Source organism: Notamacropus eugenii, chromosome 1 (genome assembly GCF_028372415.1).
Source record: "Notamacropus eugenii isolate mMacEug1 chromosome 1, mMacEug1.pri_v2, whole genome shotgun sequence".
NCBI lineage: Eukaryota > Metazoa > Chordata > Mammalia > Diprotodontia > Macropodidae > Notamacropus > Notamacropus eugenii.
The window spans coordinates 666002599-666018087 of record NC_092872.1 but is presented as its reverse complement, the minus strand read 5'-3'; the positions used below and the strand labels follow the sequence as shown (position 1 = coordinate 666018087).

The window sequence follows — 15489 nt, the reverse complement described above, 5'->3', positions numbered from 1 at the left end:
GATGAGGCCACATAAGGTTTCCTCTGTGGTAAACTATTGAACTATTTGGGCCACTAATAACTATTGAGCTATTAGATGCACTAGGTGTTGCAGTACATAGAGCATTGGGCCTGGAGTCAGGAAGACTCATCTCCCTGAGTTCCAATCTGGCCCTTACTAACTGTGTGACCCTGGACAAGTCACTTAACCCTGTTTGCCTCAGTTTCCTCATCTGTAAAATGAGCTGGAGAAGGAAATGGCAAACCACTCCAGTATCTTTACCAAGAAAACCTCAAGTGGGATCACAAAGAGTTGGACATGACTAAAAAACTAAACAACAAAAATTGGTCTTTGTTGGGGGTAAACTAAAAGAAGCATGAGGCAACCAGCAAACAAGTCTTATTCCTCGAAATGGTCTTAGTTCTCATGACAGGCTATTACTTAAAACTCACTTCTCTCGCTGGTGTAACAGAATAAAAGACATGAATAATGTATTACTGTAGAAGACTTACCACAAGTGAAATTCTGTCCATAAAACTCATTGACTATTAGAATCTCAGAACCATATTTTTGAAATGTAAAGTAACCGAGAATTTTTAAAGGATAGGGCATTTCATTTACGTTCCTTAAGAAATAGAAGAAAAAAAAAGATTACGGTTAACAAACTGATTGTAATCTCAACAAATGAAAAGTACATACTTAAGCATTGGATAAATGGATAGAAAGCTTTAGTGCTTTAGTATTGGTGACTGCTGTTGTTCATCCTTCATTTTCAAAGAGGACCAATGACATCAGAGGGTGATGTCTTGATGCATGAATTGGATTTAAATGAGACGAAGTTGTGCAAAGTCACCAGCCTCACTTCTTGAGTCATCAGAATCCAGTGGAAGGACAAAAATCAAGACAACTGACAATGACCCAGGATGCCATGGATGACCTTGATGTCTTTGATACATACATACCTACATACATACATACATAAATACGTATAGATCCCTTGGAATATATGCATTCTTCGGAAAATAATGTCTACCTGATACCTTATAGTATGCTGAGCTATTCAACTGATGTTTGTGCATTATATAGATGGTATTAGTTATATCTAATTATTCATGCTATTCAGATGCTCCTATTTGCAAGTGATAATATTGTTAATTGCATCAAATCATGGACCACAACAGAGCCTTTCGGATGAGTTCCATAACTACTCAAAGCAGTTTAACCTAACTATCCACATAAGAAAAATAACACTCATGAGAAATGACTACTGTTCAGAGTTGGGTATGCAGTTGGATGAACAGTTTTACAGAACTTTTCTACTAGAATATGTATATCTTAGATAACACTGAAAATGGACATTGAATTTGATTTTGGTGAATTACCAAAAAAAAATTTTTTTTTGTTGAGGCAATTGGAGTTGAGTGACTTGCCCAGAGTCACACAGCTAGTGTCAATTGTCTGAGGCTGAATTTGAATTCAGGTCCTCATGACTCCAGTACTGGTACTCTATCCAATGCACCAGCTAACTCCCACCCCCCAAAAAAATTATTTTTAACCCCCAACTTGTCCCAGAAGAATATGGGACTTATGATTAAACATGGCCTTAGAGACTGTAAAAACTTGCCCACAAGAAGGAGAGGGAGGATGAATAGTTACTGAGTGAAAGTGAAGGTGGAGGTAGTTGAAAGAGCACTGGCTTTGAGATCAGATGGCCCAGCTGTACCACTTTCTGCTTGTGACCATGAGCAAGTCATTTCAATTTTATGGACATGGGCCTTATCTGCAAAATGGGAGGGTTGAACTAGATGATCCCCAAGGACCATTGTGTCTCAAAATCATATGAGGCAAGATTGTAGGGAGATTTGGATGGCAAACTAAGTCATTTGGACTTCAAGGTAGGAAATCATTACAGGTTCTTGGACTTTGATATTTTGATCATTCAAAGGATCTCTCATCTCTCTGATGGTGGCACGCCCTTCAGCAGTATATATTGCAATTCCTTCATGCCTTCCCATCTTGTATGACTTTTGTTCACATTCTCCCATAAATACAACTTAAGGCGGAGGAGGCACATCTAATGGTGCCTTCCTCTAGTTATCTTACATTGTTGAATACTAAAGCAACCCACAGGCCACCCATCAGTTCTTCATCACTCATTTCCAGTGACATATCTGTACGTTTTTTGAGGGTAGAGACCATTCCTTAGTCATCTTCCTCTTCCCCACAATGCTAAGCTAGTGCTTTGACCAAAAGAAAATATATTAAATCAAGCTGGGAGGGAAAGAGCAACAGTTACTATTGATAATCTCTTCTAAGCCAGGAGGGTCCAGAAAACGGCCTTAAATGGAGTTTGGGCAGGGACCTATTGTTGTCCAATCTATGGGCTTCAAGAGTGTACTGGGTTTAAGGTTTTTGGAAAGGAAGAAAGAAAAAGAAAGGAAGGGAGGAAGGAAGGAAGGAAGGGAAACTACTCAAATCATTAGACTTCTGGGTTTCTATATAAAAGGGTATGCCTTAGAATACAAAGTAGTATGTGATAATTAATAAGCACTTATTAAGTGCCAACATGGACTAGACTAAGCCTCAGGGATACAGAGGGGAAAAAATGAGACATTCCCTGTTTTTGAGGAGCTTACATTCTATCAGGAGACATGTACATGTATAAGCACATGCAAAATAAATACAGGATCATTAAGGGTGGGGGAGGAGGTACTCAGAGCTAAGTGGGTAAATAAAGGTCTCATGAAGGTGATGGCATTGGGCTGAGCTTTGAAGGAAACTGGAAATTCCAAGAGGTGGTTATGAAGGAGTAAGTATCAAGGCATGGGGAAAAGTCGTACAAAGACCCAAAATGGGAATTGATGAAGGAAGCAAGGAAGGAAGGAGGGAAGGAGGGAAGGAAGGGAGGAAGATGGGAGGAAGGAAGTAAAGAAAGAAGGAACAGAGGGCGGGAGAGAGGGGGTCACTTTCAAGCACGATAATCAGAGAAGGATTGGTGGGAATGGCACTGGAGCTGAGTTTTGAAGGAGGCCTGGCATCAACAAGAGTGTGGAGAGAGGAGAGTTTAAACGCATATTCAGGGACTGCAAGCAGTTTAGCTTGATTCTAGCCTAGAATATGTAGTAGGAGTACAATTGATTAGGGCTCCTTGGAGCTGAGGCCAGAGTTGTAGAGGATCTTTCCTGCGAGACTAATCAACCAGCCTTGCATATTAAGCACTGGGAGATTCAAAGACAGAGAAGTTTATTGTATAGGTATCGGGGCCAATGAATGTTTCTAAACAGGCAACCACAGAACAATGTTTTTGATGTTACTCAGATTTATTAAGTACCTGCTATATGCAGCATACTGTGGTAGGCACTGAAAATGAAAAGGAAGGGACAGATAATGAAGCAAATGTTTCAAAAGAAGATGAAAAGAAACCCCAGTTTCTTAGTCCAGTATCAGTCTGGACCATTTTCTTCTATCTTGTCAAGTATTTCCTTGGGTTGTACTTGCATACTGAGCTATGAAAACTACCAAATTAGGAGGGCCATTCCATTTGGTGGCACCTCTAATTAATAAGTTTTTCCTCATATTCAACCCCAATAAGCTTGCAACTTTCATCTGTTGATTCTAGTTCTACCCTCCAGTTCCAATCAGAAAAAGTCCAATGTCTCTTCCACATGAAAGGCTAGCAAATGTTTTAAGCCTATGCTCATGTACCCCCTAAATTGTCTCTTCTTATTAAATATCTCTGGTTCCTTCAAATAATCCTCATATAGTTTTGAATCCCTTCACTATTGTAGTTGGCTTCCCTGGATTAATAACAGCTTATCTTTTTCCTTCCTAAAATGTGGTACCTAGAACAGGTCATGATATACCCAGCAGAATAAGGTACAATAGAACTGTAATGTCCCTTATTTTAACGTATTTCTAGTAATTCAACCTAATCTAAAAATTAGCTTTTGAGGTTGCCACATCTCACTATTGACTTACGTTGAACTTGCAAGTCCACTAAAAATAAATGTGTGCCTTTCTGCATGAACTTTTCTCTTATCCATGTCTCCCCATCTTGTATTTATAGAGTTGGGGGTCCCATGTTGTCCCATTGGTTCAGCTAAAGGGCTGTCAAGCTTGTCAAGATCCATTTGGATTCCTACTCTGTCATCAGGCTTAATAGCTTTGTGTCATTCACAAGCATACCAGTCAACAGCTATATCTTCATTCAAATCAAAAGATAAGATCACAGATAGTATTATTTAAAAGGTTTTTTTTTATTGTAAAAACTCAGTCTTTGAAGAGATTTGAGAAATCAGACTCTATTTCTTTTGCAAAAACAAAACCCAAGAGCATTTTCCTTCATACTTAAAACACTTGTTTAAGCCCTGCAACAGCAAATATTCATTAAATGTGTGTATGATATCAGTCTAAAGAAAATAGTGTGGAATAGTGTAGGCCACTCATTTTTATGGTGATAGCTGTTTAATCTTCCGTGAGTTGCTGTATCAGTAACTACCATAAAAATTACATTTGAAATTAAGTTAGTGTTTCAAGTATATAACCAGCAAATAGGAGGGAAAAAATTAATTACTACAAGTATTTTAAAGTATTTGTTTAAACATCAAGGCCATAACTAAACCAATAATAACTTCTCTTTCTCTAAAAACCCAATAAGTGAAAATTTTACCTAGTTGAGAATGCCTAGGAAAAGGGATTGGTTCAGATAGTTTAAATTAAGTAAATTGAACCTGTTTCAAATTGGCTCATTGGTTCATATGAGGAAGAGGAAGATACTGGTTTGGGTCTGTATCTGGATAATTATATGTTAGTGACTTTTATAACGAGTGAATAAATAGTGCAATAAACATTGCAGTTTAGTCAGACTTGATGAACTGTCGCTATCTAGACCTGCCTTATGGCAATATTCTCTGCAATTACCAATAATAAGTTAGCTCACTGTAAGAACATGTTTAGGTGCAACATCCAAATTATTAGGTTACTGTTGATTGGACAAGTCATCCATTCATCCGACAAAGTTCTTACCTCAAAAATCCAGACCCAACAAGGATTCCTGCAACACTCAGCAATGCCACTTCACTGTTGACCACAGTGGGATTCTGAACCACACCAAGCAGTACGAGTGATAGAAGTTCACCAATTAGGTGTGGGACAAAGGCAGCAGCAAAGAAATACCCAAATCTGGCCGCCTCAGGGTACATACCCACAGACCTGTAAAGACAAACCCTTGCTTTTAAGGCAGCTTTCTCTTTTGGGAGTGTATATTGGTCAAGAAAATGACAACTAGGTGGCACAGTGGATAGAGTGCCAGGCCTGGAATAAAGAAGACACCTCTTCCTGAGTTCCAATCTGTCTTCAGATGCTAACAGTATGACCCTGGGCAAGCCACTTAATCCTTTTTGCCTTTGTTTCCTCATCTGTAAAATGTGCAGGAGAAGGAAATGTCAGTATCTTTGCCAAATGGGGTCACAAAGAGTCGAAATGACTGAAAAATGACCAAACAACAACAAAATCGGTCAATAATCTTATTATATCATGCCTCCTACGGAACAGTCATGGTTGATGGTAAGTTGAAGGAGTCTCCAGGACAGGAAGCACTCCAATTAAAGAGGCAAAAGAAAACCAACATTTCCAGTAGTTCTTTCCTGTGGGTTGTTTCTATTGGTGTAGGCACAATGGTGAGCTCACCTATTACCAGTTTGCAGTAGTATTTTTCAACAACTGGAAAATGTTCAATCAGTAGAGACACTGGTTATACCTAAATATGTCTCATTGCAACTTGGCTAACAGCTACCCTATTGAAAATCATGGTCTGGAGAAAAGAGAGGGAAGAGTAATAGAAGAGAGGGCAGATTGGGGGAGGCATTAATCAGAAGCAAACACTTTTGAGGAGGGCAGGGTCAAAGGAGACATAGATAAATGGGGGTGTGGTGTGGTGTGGGATTGAATGGAATGGGGTATAGAAAACTATCTAACCCTACAGGAAAATACAGGGGAAGGGGATTGTGTTTGACCTTCATTCTTGAAGAGGACCATGACCTCAAGATGATGACATGACTTGCAGTTGACTTTGATTTGAGTGAGGGAGGGCTGTGCAAGGTCACCAGCCTCACTTTATTTTCCTGAACCATCTGGGTCCAGTGACCTGATATTCATCAGGATGATTGGAGATGGCCCAGGATGCAATGGGAGACCCTGGCCCTTGCAAGTTAAAGTCTTATCACAATCTCACTTTGATTGAGATACATCCGTTCAATGAATAGACTTCTTCCAGGGGAAGGGAATAAGAAAAGGGGGAGGGGTGATATAAGGGAGGGCAGATTGGAGGAAGTTGTAATCAGAATGCACACAGTCTGGGAGTGGGGAGAGAGGAGAGATGGGGAAAAAATTTGGAACTCCAAATCTTGTGGAAGTGAATGTTGAAAACTAAAATAAATAAGTAAATTGAAATGTGAAAAAGATAGAAAAAGAAAATTATGGTCTGGATTTTTAATGCTTGACTTCTGAACATCAATTATCTTTCATGCTCTCTGAATGTGATATACTTAATCACTAACTCCCCCTCCCCCTCCAGTGGAGTTTCTTCTCTCCAGCTTTCAGTTGAACAACCCAGGAGCTCTTTGGTTCATAGAGGTGTGACCCTCAGGAAGCTGACTTATTAGCATTCTCTGCCTCCACCTCCCCATTGCTGGCAGAATGCTTGCTTGCTACCATATCCCATCAAACCAACAGTTAATTAAATTTATTAAAAACAAGTTGTCTGATCAGATAGAGAGAGGCTGTTACTGGAGGACTCCCTCCCTCAAAGGACTTCCTTTGACTCTCTCAGATCCTCATATGTCTAAGAATACCTTGTCTTATCCAGGGGTGAGAAGGATGAAGGGAATAACCATTTATAAGGCACGTACTTTGTACCAGGAATGGTAATATCATCTCGTTTGATCCTCACAATGAGTGAGGTAGGTGCTATTATTGTTCCCATTTCACAGTTAAGGACACTGAGACTGAGTTTTATGGGCTAGGAAAACACACCACAAAGATCTTGGTTTTGACATCCTTACCAATAGAGCACACTGCTGAACATTGCCACACTGAGGATACTGAAGGGAAGAATGTGCAGGATGTAGGCCAACAGCATTTGCCACTTCTGATATAAACCATCTTGACTCTCTTGGTCACTGACGGCCCGTAAAGCAGGAACTGTGCAAGGAATGTAGTCTTCATAAGTCAATCACTCAAGGACTAAGGAAAAGGGGGCAGGCTGAAGTTGAACTGAGCTCAGGGGTACCAAGACTGGCAGATGAAGACTATTTGGGAAAGACATTGTACTTCAGGCAGGAGTTCACTGATGCAAGTGCCCTTTCTCCATTTGGGAAGAAAGGAGGTCAGGATGCACCCATGTGGCACCTTGTGGGTCCTCAAAGTCCAGTGGATTAGGGGTCTCTCAATCTTCCCCTGTGCAGAGCTGAGAAACAGGATTAGAGGCAACCTCTTTTCCTGGAGTGCTAGAAAGAACGCTGGCTTTGGAGTGGGTGTGAATTGCTACTTATGTATTCCTGTGTGACCTTGGGCAAATCACTTCTTCTGAACCTCAGTTTCCTCATCTGCAGACTAAGAGTGGACTAAGGTCTCTTCCATATCTAAAATGCTAGAATAGCATTGAATTATTGCATTTGTCTGCACAGAATATGAATTTTAATTAATTTAATTTAATGGTCCAAATTATTTTCTTCTAACTTGAAGTAGCAGTTTCACTATCTGAATAGGAAATATATACAAACACAGTACAAGATAAGACCCTGGTGCTTCCCTACAAACAAAAAAGAAAAAAAAGGATAATGTGCCTAGATTCCAAATAGCTTGTCCTCAAACTCATTACTAGGATATGGCAGATCTGAGTGTAGAGATGGTGGGAAACACAAGGTGTTCACTACACCTCAGTTTTTAGACCCTGTTTATTGGTTGTACCCATAAGGAGTTCACTCTAAACTAGAGGGCTATCCTTTAGTGCTCCTTCAAACTGCCGTATGCCTGAATAAATCAGGCAGCTAATCCTGGCTGTAGTTGCCCCAAAATAATTCTGATAAGAATGTAAAAGTTTGATATGGTGGAGGCCATGAGGAAAAAATGACTCTCTGAAAACACACTTTTAAAAAGAAAATGTACAACACACTTTTAAGTTTAATTGTCATTATTAATATTTTCTCTGTCTTAAGTCTCAAAATCAAATCATGAACCAAACTCTGACTTATATAGCATTTGCCAGTTTCCAAGGTGTACATGCTCCTACCAAAGATTTAACAATCAGCTAGCCAATAGGGGTTGACTTTAACACACCCTGGTTGCAGGCCTTTGAGCTCTAAGATATAGAACCCATGGATGGCACCACCTGGACAAACAAGTAGGCTATTTGTCTTTCATGCCCCTTAGCTCTTCTTTCTTTACTTTTTCCCATCAAACTCTCCTACCTTTAAGCACTTACCCTCCTTACTCCCATTTAAGGGCTCTCAGTGCTTCAGTGCCAGCAAAAGGTCCCTTTTATTACACCCTCTGACATAAGAAATCTGATAGGATAATTCATAATTAGAGTAAGGTATTAATAAGTTGTTAACACCTCCCAGTATTTTAAGAATAGATTTTTATAGAGAATAATACTAAATTCAAAAGATATGGTCATTATTTAGTGGTAGAATTTTTGCATCATGGAAACTGGGTAAGTAAGATTCTTTAGGGGAAGAAAGACCTTCCTCAAATTATACCATCACATAGTTCCCCACCTCTTCTTCCTCTATGTAATGTTGGTCTTAGGGTATACTTACAGAAAGAGATAGCATTGAGCATGCCAGTGTATGGTAACCCTGCCACACATGTGTAAAGAAGGCCCACTCGGTCCTGCACAGCACCTTTTAGTGCATCTCTACTCAGTTGAAGAATAAAGAACATCAGGGGCAAAGCCATGACCACATTCTGAATGAGTCGCACGGTTACTGCCATTTTATTTCTCAGCAAGTTTCTCGTTATTTTCCTGAAAGTCCAAGTAAACTTTTTTTAATTCTTCTGTTTTAATGCTATTCAGATACCATGTAGAAAGACCGAGGGAAGTACAGAAGGAATTTTATATTGTTTTAAATGTAAGATCAAAGTATTAGCAAGTAAGTTCTATTCAAATCTAGTGGTTTCTGATGGAGCCCTTACCTCAATATGATGCCCATTTTGGTGAGGGCTCCAGGAGAATCTGTAGTTTTAAAAGGAACTGGTGGCAGTGCTTGCATATGTTTTACTCTTTTTATATTCTCCAAAGTTTGTTGATAAATTACTGAAGTTTTGTAGGCAGACCCAATCAACTGCACTCTCTTGTAGGTTTCTAGTTCACGTTCTTTACTTTGGGTGTCTATTGATGTCAGGTCCACTGGAATTTTCCCAAGAAGAAATCAGCAACTTTAATTTTTGCATGTTTCTTTAAATTAACAGTGAATAGTTTTTCACATCCAATCAAAGCAAAATCATCTCCTAAATCTTATATAATCAGGATTATTACCATACAGTCTTAATGCTCTAGTCCTATCTGCATCATAGACATCAGTATTTCAGAAATATTTCATTTGAAAATAGGTCCAGATATGTCACGTGCATGTGGAAAAATAATTAGGACTTTATTTAATGAAGATAGCCAGGTGGATTTTCATATGGAGTTGCCATAAGTACTATAGTTGGATCATAAATTCATAAAATATTGTGTTTGAAGAGACTTTGGAGATTAGTCATCTAGTCTAAGTGACATTTTCTAAATGTGGAAGCTATGACCAGAAAATGATTTGACTTGACTTGCCCAAGGTTCCACATAAAGTCACTGGGAAACCTGGGACTAGACCACGGAATCCTGAGAATTGGAGCTCAGAGGAACATCTAATTCAGTTACCTAATTTTTCACATGAAACTCACAAAGGCAGTAATTAGAGGAGCTGGGATTTGAACCCAATGTTCTAAGTCTTAGATCCAATGCACTTTCCACTATACCCCACTTTAGAAGTCCCAAAGTTCTGATTGCTTGATTCTCAAGCCAGTCATCTTTCCCCTCCAACATGGTACACCCTTGCACAGTTAAAAACTATGCAGCTCAGCTAACATACAAAGCTAGTCCTTTGCCTATTGCAAAGGCCGATTGATGTAGGAGTGAGGCTGCCATTTGGCTAATAGATTTGGATCGATATATTTTTGAACACCAACAATAATGAGGCATCATTGTTCCTAAAAGACAAACTCTTTTTATTGAATTTTGTTGCACGATGATGACTCAGACAAGAGTAAAAAAGTCCCATACTCCACTCTGACATAGAGGACCACCTCTAGTTCATAGAAGATTTACTTTTCTCCACTTAAAATGAGAGCTTGGTGGGGACAGATTCCCCTATTCACTTTTATCTTGAAGATAAATATTTTTAGTCAGGTTCCCTCTCTGTAGCTATCATGGCCAAATAGATGTTACTGAGCCATCTCCTTGAACGGCAGGGTAAAGAACCAAAGAAGACATGGGAGTCATTTTAGCAGATCATGATGCTTTCAGTTACAAGGATTTGTGATGAGATGGCAAAAAAAAGAGTAACTTACTATAAAAGTCAAATGGGTTTGAGTGTTCAGGACAAGGGTAGTTGCAGTCATTGAAGAAATCAATCATTTCCACAGGTGCCCCACAGAAAACCAGGTCTCCACAGCTCATGATGGCAATTTTATCAAACAGCTGTTTGGACAATAGACTGGGTTAGTGTCTAATTATGCTAAGATGGCACTAGCCAAAATAAGTTATGAAAGAGTCCCTTATAGATTCTATCCACATAGTACTATCCTTCACAGTTTTGACTGCCACTGCTAACAGTGTGTACTCTTAATTTTTCTGATTTCATAGCACCAGTTGGAATTGTCAGGAGCTATTATGGGGAGGGACTATTTGTGTAACAGAAGCCAGGTTCTTGTCTGTGACCCTGCTGCCTCATATGGAGACCAGTGAAGCAGCTATAGGAGGTTGGATTGTATTTAGGGAGCGGACCCTACAATGCCCACATCCCAAGAAGCAAGAGAGCTGTTATTCTCATCCCAGTGGCCAACAAGAGATGAGGTAACTTACCTGGAACAGTTCTGAGCGCGGCTGGTGGATGGTGAGGATCACAATTCGATTTCTGCGGGCCAGTGTAGAAAGAAGTACTACAATCTGATTTGCTGTCATACAGTCCAGCCCTGTGGTTGGCTCATCAAACAGCATCACTTCTGTAGGCAGAAAGGGACCAAGACATTGACTAGAGTGAGATTTGAGAGTCAAGGGCTGAGTCTTGGGATGGTGTGATGAAGTTTGAAATTGAATTATCATTGAATTCTCATTGAAATGTTTTGACCCACTTGTAGAAATAAATCAGACCAATGTCCAAATGAAGAGAGTGAACTTCTACTGTTGACCCAGGAGACAAGCCATCCTGAAAAGGCCCGCACTTCCTCTTTGAATAGAAGTCACAAAAGATTCTCCATAGAGGGCTTTGTAAACTGAAAAACGCCAAACAAATGGGAGCACTTTTTTTTTTTTAAGGAGTGCGGAAGGCAGGGCTAGAGAGAGCAGTGTGAGAAATCTAGTTTTCACCAGTCATCTGTCCAGGTGATTTGGAACCTGGACAAGTGCAGAGTAAGCCACAGAACTACCTCTATAACAAGGACAAGACCTTTAACCATTCTGGGTCTTAAAAATGATTGGACTGTATGTCCTTTAAGTTCTGTTCCAGCTCTAAGTCTATAAACTTATGATTAGAAAAGTTGATCTTAAAGAGCTGAGAAGCAAGAGACTGATTTTTCTTTAAAGTAGCAAAAATTTAACCTTCACCTGCTTTCTAAAACCTGCATGCATTTTTAATGAAGACTAGAATTTCATATCAGGACAATTTTACCTGCTCATAGGCCTGAGGTGCAGCAGAATTAAATGAGCATGTCAGTCTGATTCTTTGGAGAGTATTTCATTTTTTTTTTTTCCTGAATGAAGAAAACTCACTGTGTTTTTCTTACTCTTTCCTTCTGATAGATAAGGACCAGCTGAAGAACCAAAAGTCTTACTATTGCTTGAATAGATAGGAATTATAGAGATGAGTTTTCTCAATGGAAGAGTAAAAAATTTGCCACTAAGAGAGGGTGGCTGCTACCTGGCTCCCATAGGGCTCATCAGAATGACAATTGGCATCAGCCTGGGCAGGGGGAATTAAACATAACATTTGCATTGGGTTTCTCTTCTCCCTTAGTCCCTTCCACAAAAGATCACTTCCACACCAATCCTCATTGGATTTTTCCCAAAAAACCTGGCACAGCTGGGAGATTTGGGGGTAAGATAAGAATGAGGGACATGCATTTGGGACATGCAAAATGTGGGGTTCTTTGAATCTACTTCCTGCCAATTTAACACTAAAATACAACCATGAAGGTCCAAAGCTCCCTTTTACAATATGTATTTTAAATTGGAGATAGAGAAATCAATAATCCAAAATAATAAGTACCATGGTATTTGGAAAATATTTGGATTACCAGTTTGGAGAATCCCAACTAATTAAATTTTGTAAACATACATAGCCCAACAGGAGCCCTGTAGATGAACTGGTAGTAACTAGATATACCATGAGAGACCCTCCAGGAACCTGCTCTTGTGTAGATCTTGGTGCATACTCACTAGGATCCTGGAGGAGCTGGGCTGCAATGGAGATGAGGCGCCTCTCACCACTAGAAATTCCCCCAAAGGCTTGTTTTCCAATCAACTTGTTAGCAATATGGCTGAGGTTCATTTCTGCCATTACTGCCTCCACCTGCAAGAGACACAAAGCCCAGGCAGGACTAAGAGCATTACTTGTTCCATTTATGAAACTTTGCCCAAAAGATCCATCACACACCCCTGTGGGAGTCAGGAAATCAGTAGAATTGTAATAGAAGTCAAATCAATTTGAAATGGGTTCTTTCCTGCCATCACAGAGGAAGGATCCCAAAACCAGCTCACATTATTTCTTGCCCTTGGTTATGTGATGCCAAATTCATGCGAATTTCTTTGCATCTTTTGAGCCTGCTACAAAGTTTTGAGGAAAAATTCTTAGCTTTCTCCTTGCAGAAAAATAGTCATGATAGCCAAGGTAGCCCTCCAAATGGGTGTGAGATCAGGATCAGAGCTAAGGGTATGAGCTAAACCAGGAAGAGGGCCAGAACTGAAACTTTGAGATGACTTTGGCATTCTCTTTAGACTTTATGAGTCTTTGAAACTGAGGAGCAAGTGAAGTAGGGGTACATGCGTATATGTACGGAGGAAGAGAAGGATTGCAGATACCACTGGAGGTTGCTGAAGTCTCTGAGCCACCACCTCCCAATTATACCTTGACTTACCCTGCTGCTCTTTGACTCTCCCTAGAGAAAAGAAGCTGCAGGTTTCTCTGAGGCTGGGTCCCTTGAACATCACTGGGAAATGAACTCTTCAGCCAAGACCCTGTAAGAGCCACTCACCCTTTTTTGGAAGAAGTCTTTGGAGCCCTCACGAATGGCCAGTTTTGCAGTATAGGATAACGTCTCTTGTACTGTGAGGTTACTCAGCAAGGTTTCATTCTATAGCAGTGGTAGGGCAGAGGAATGAATGAATGAATGAATGATAAAAAGCATTTATTAAGCACTTACTATGTGGCAGGCACTGTACTGAGCACTGAAGATATAAAAAAAAAGCAAGACAATTCTTGCCATCCAAGACTTCCTCCCTAATTCCCACTCGAATCAATAGATTCCCCCACAAGATGGCTGATTACTACTCTCAGGATTCTAGGACCCTAAGGAGCTGGGCTTCCAAAACTGTCTCTTATGAGCCCCTAGCAGTATCCTTCCGTTAACAATCAGATATAGTTAGCTTTTTCAGCAAAGGTATTTTCTGAGATGGTACATTAAGAAGAATATTGATAAAATATTAGAATTTAAGCTTTAAAAAAGATATCAGATTTTCAGGGTTCTGCTTCAGCTCTGACTATTATACTTTGTGGGTTTGAGATCAGAGAAGGCAGAAACCCTACCTGAAGGGCATAAGAGAAGCAATCTTGAAATTCCTCACTTTTCAACTGCTGCCCATTCACACATACTTCTCCAAGGAAGGTACCTTTGCGTCTTAATCTGCCAGATATGGCATCTAGCAAAGTCGTTTTTCCCGAACCTGTAAAGGCAGAAGAAACACCCTCATCCACCTACTTTCTAGGGATTCGCATTTATTGTTTGCTGTAAGAATTCATTGCCAACCAAGATGAACCAGAACTAAACAAAAACCAAAACCCTTTTCAGTCCATCCCAGACAACTCCCAAACCCTTGCCTGCTACAAAGATGCTTTAGCTGCAATGCCCACTGGTCTCTTCTTGACTTCCGTTGCTAACTCATGTATCAAACAGAACTAAAGGCATAAGCCATTTTCTTTTACCAGGATACAAACTATGGTATGAGGAAGGATATGCTGCTAGCACTTTTTAAAGTGTTGGTTCTTAGTTAAAAGTCTTGGATCTGACACCAGTTGTGTGACACTGACAAAATTTCCTCATCTTTCTATGTCTTAGTTTTTTGGTCTATAAATTGGAGATAATTTTATTTGTATTATTTACCCTTTAGGGCTGTTGTGAGAACAAATATCACACCTTAAATTGATGTATGATATAAATAGTAGTAATTGTTGTTTATTGGTCATTTTTATTTGGTTATTGGTTTATGGGGGAGGGATTAGTAAGAAGGTGCATATTGCGACGGATAGTGCTGAATTTGGACTGAGAGGAGACAGGGGTCAAATCCTGCTCTTGTGATCAAGGGCAAGTCACTTGATATTTCTGAACCTCAGAACTCACCCAGATGCTTCCATTAAGTTTTAGACTATCAGGCTGATGGGGCACTAACATTCCTGCTTTTGAATTTGTCTGAGCCAGTGGCAATATGTGGGACATTGACTTGTGAGCAATTTGAAACACAAGTTTTGTTCTGTCCACAAGCCTCCACTTGGTGCTGCAAATTTTACATGACCAGAAATAATAAGAGGTACTTACTGTTCCTAAGAGGACTGCTTCTACAAACTTGCCTGAAGTTTGTGGTGAGAAAGTATTTTTCATTGTTTTCTCTAAGTCCTGTCCTTGGGGTCAGGGGAGGGTTGGGGAGGGTTGGGGAGGGGTGTCTAGGATAATCTCTCTCATTTGGGCTAAAAGTCCAGAGTCTGCTATTATCAATGAGCTCAGAAATGTAGAGGAGAGAATGAAGGAGGGGAATCTCAGAGGTTTCCTGCTGCTGTGGAAACAAGGGAGTAAATATCATTCAATATGTATTTACTGAGTATCTACTGTTTTATTAGTATTTTAAGCTTAAATACAAAATGAGAAAAGAAAAAAATTGCCATGTACACAGCAGACTATGAGAGATGATTCAATACAAAACAATAAATTTCCATTTCAAGAAAACCTATATAATAAATACACATAATTTTCAAAGCTGTCCGG

At 39.8% G+C, this 15489-nt stretch overlaps 2 protein-coding genes across 2 annotated transcripts in view; one reads left to right on the top strand and one right to left on the bottom strand.

The window, feature by feature from the left end:
* Positions 1–15489, top strand: part of DYNC2LI1 (dynein cytoplasmic 2 light intermediate chain 1) — a 128730-nt gene that overhangs the window by 56112 nt on the left and 57129 nt on the right. The gene's annotated exons all lie outside the window — the stretch shown is intronic.
* Positions 1–15489, bottom strand: part of ABCG5 (ATP binding cassette subfamily G member 5) — a 31704-nt gene that overhangs the window by 4113 nt on the left and 12102 nt on the right. Inside the window, exons 3-12 of the mRNA XM_072635748.1 lie at positions 14040–14176; positions 13489–13587; positions 12674–12806; positions 11102–11241; positions 10588–10717; positions 9175–9388; positions 8799–9004; positions 7041–7179; positions 5005–5190; positions 492–604 (exon numbers count right to left, since the gene is read on the bottom strand). Of these exons, the coding sequence (XP_072491849.1) occupies positions 492–604; positions 5005–5190; positions 7041–7179; positions 8799–9004; positions 9175–9388; positions 10588–10717; positions 11102–11241; positions 12674–12806; positions 13489–13587; positions 14040–14176 (1497 nt within the window). The remainder of the gene's footprint in view (positions 1–491; positions 605–5004; positions 5191–7040; positions 7180–8798; positions 9005–9174; positions 9389–10587; positions 10718–11101; positions 11242–12673; positions 12807–13488; positions 13588–14039; positions 14177–15489) is intronic.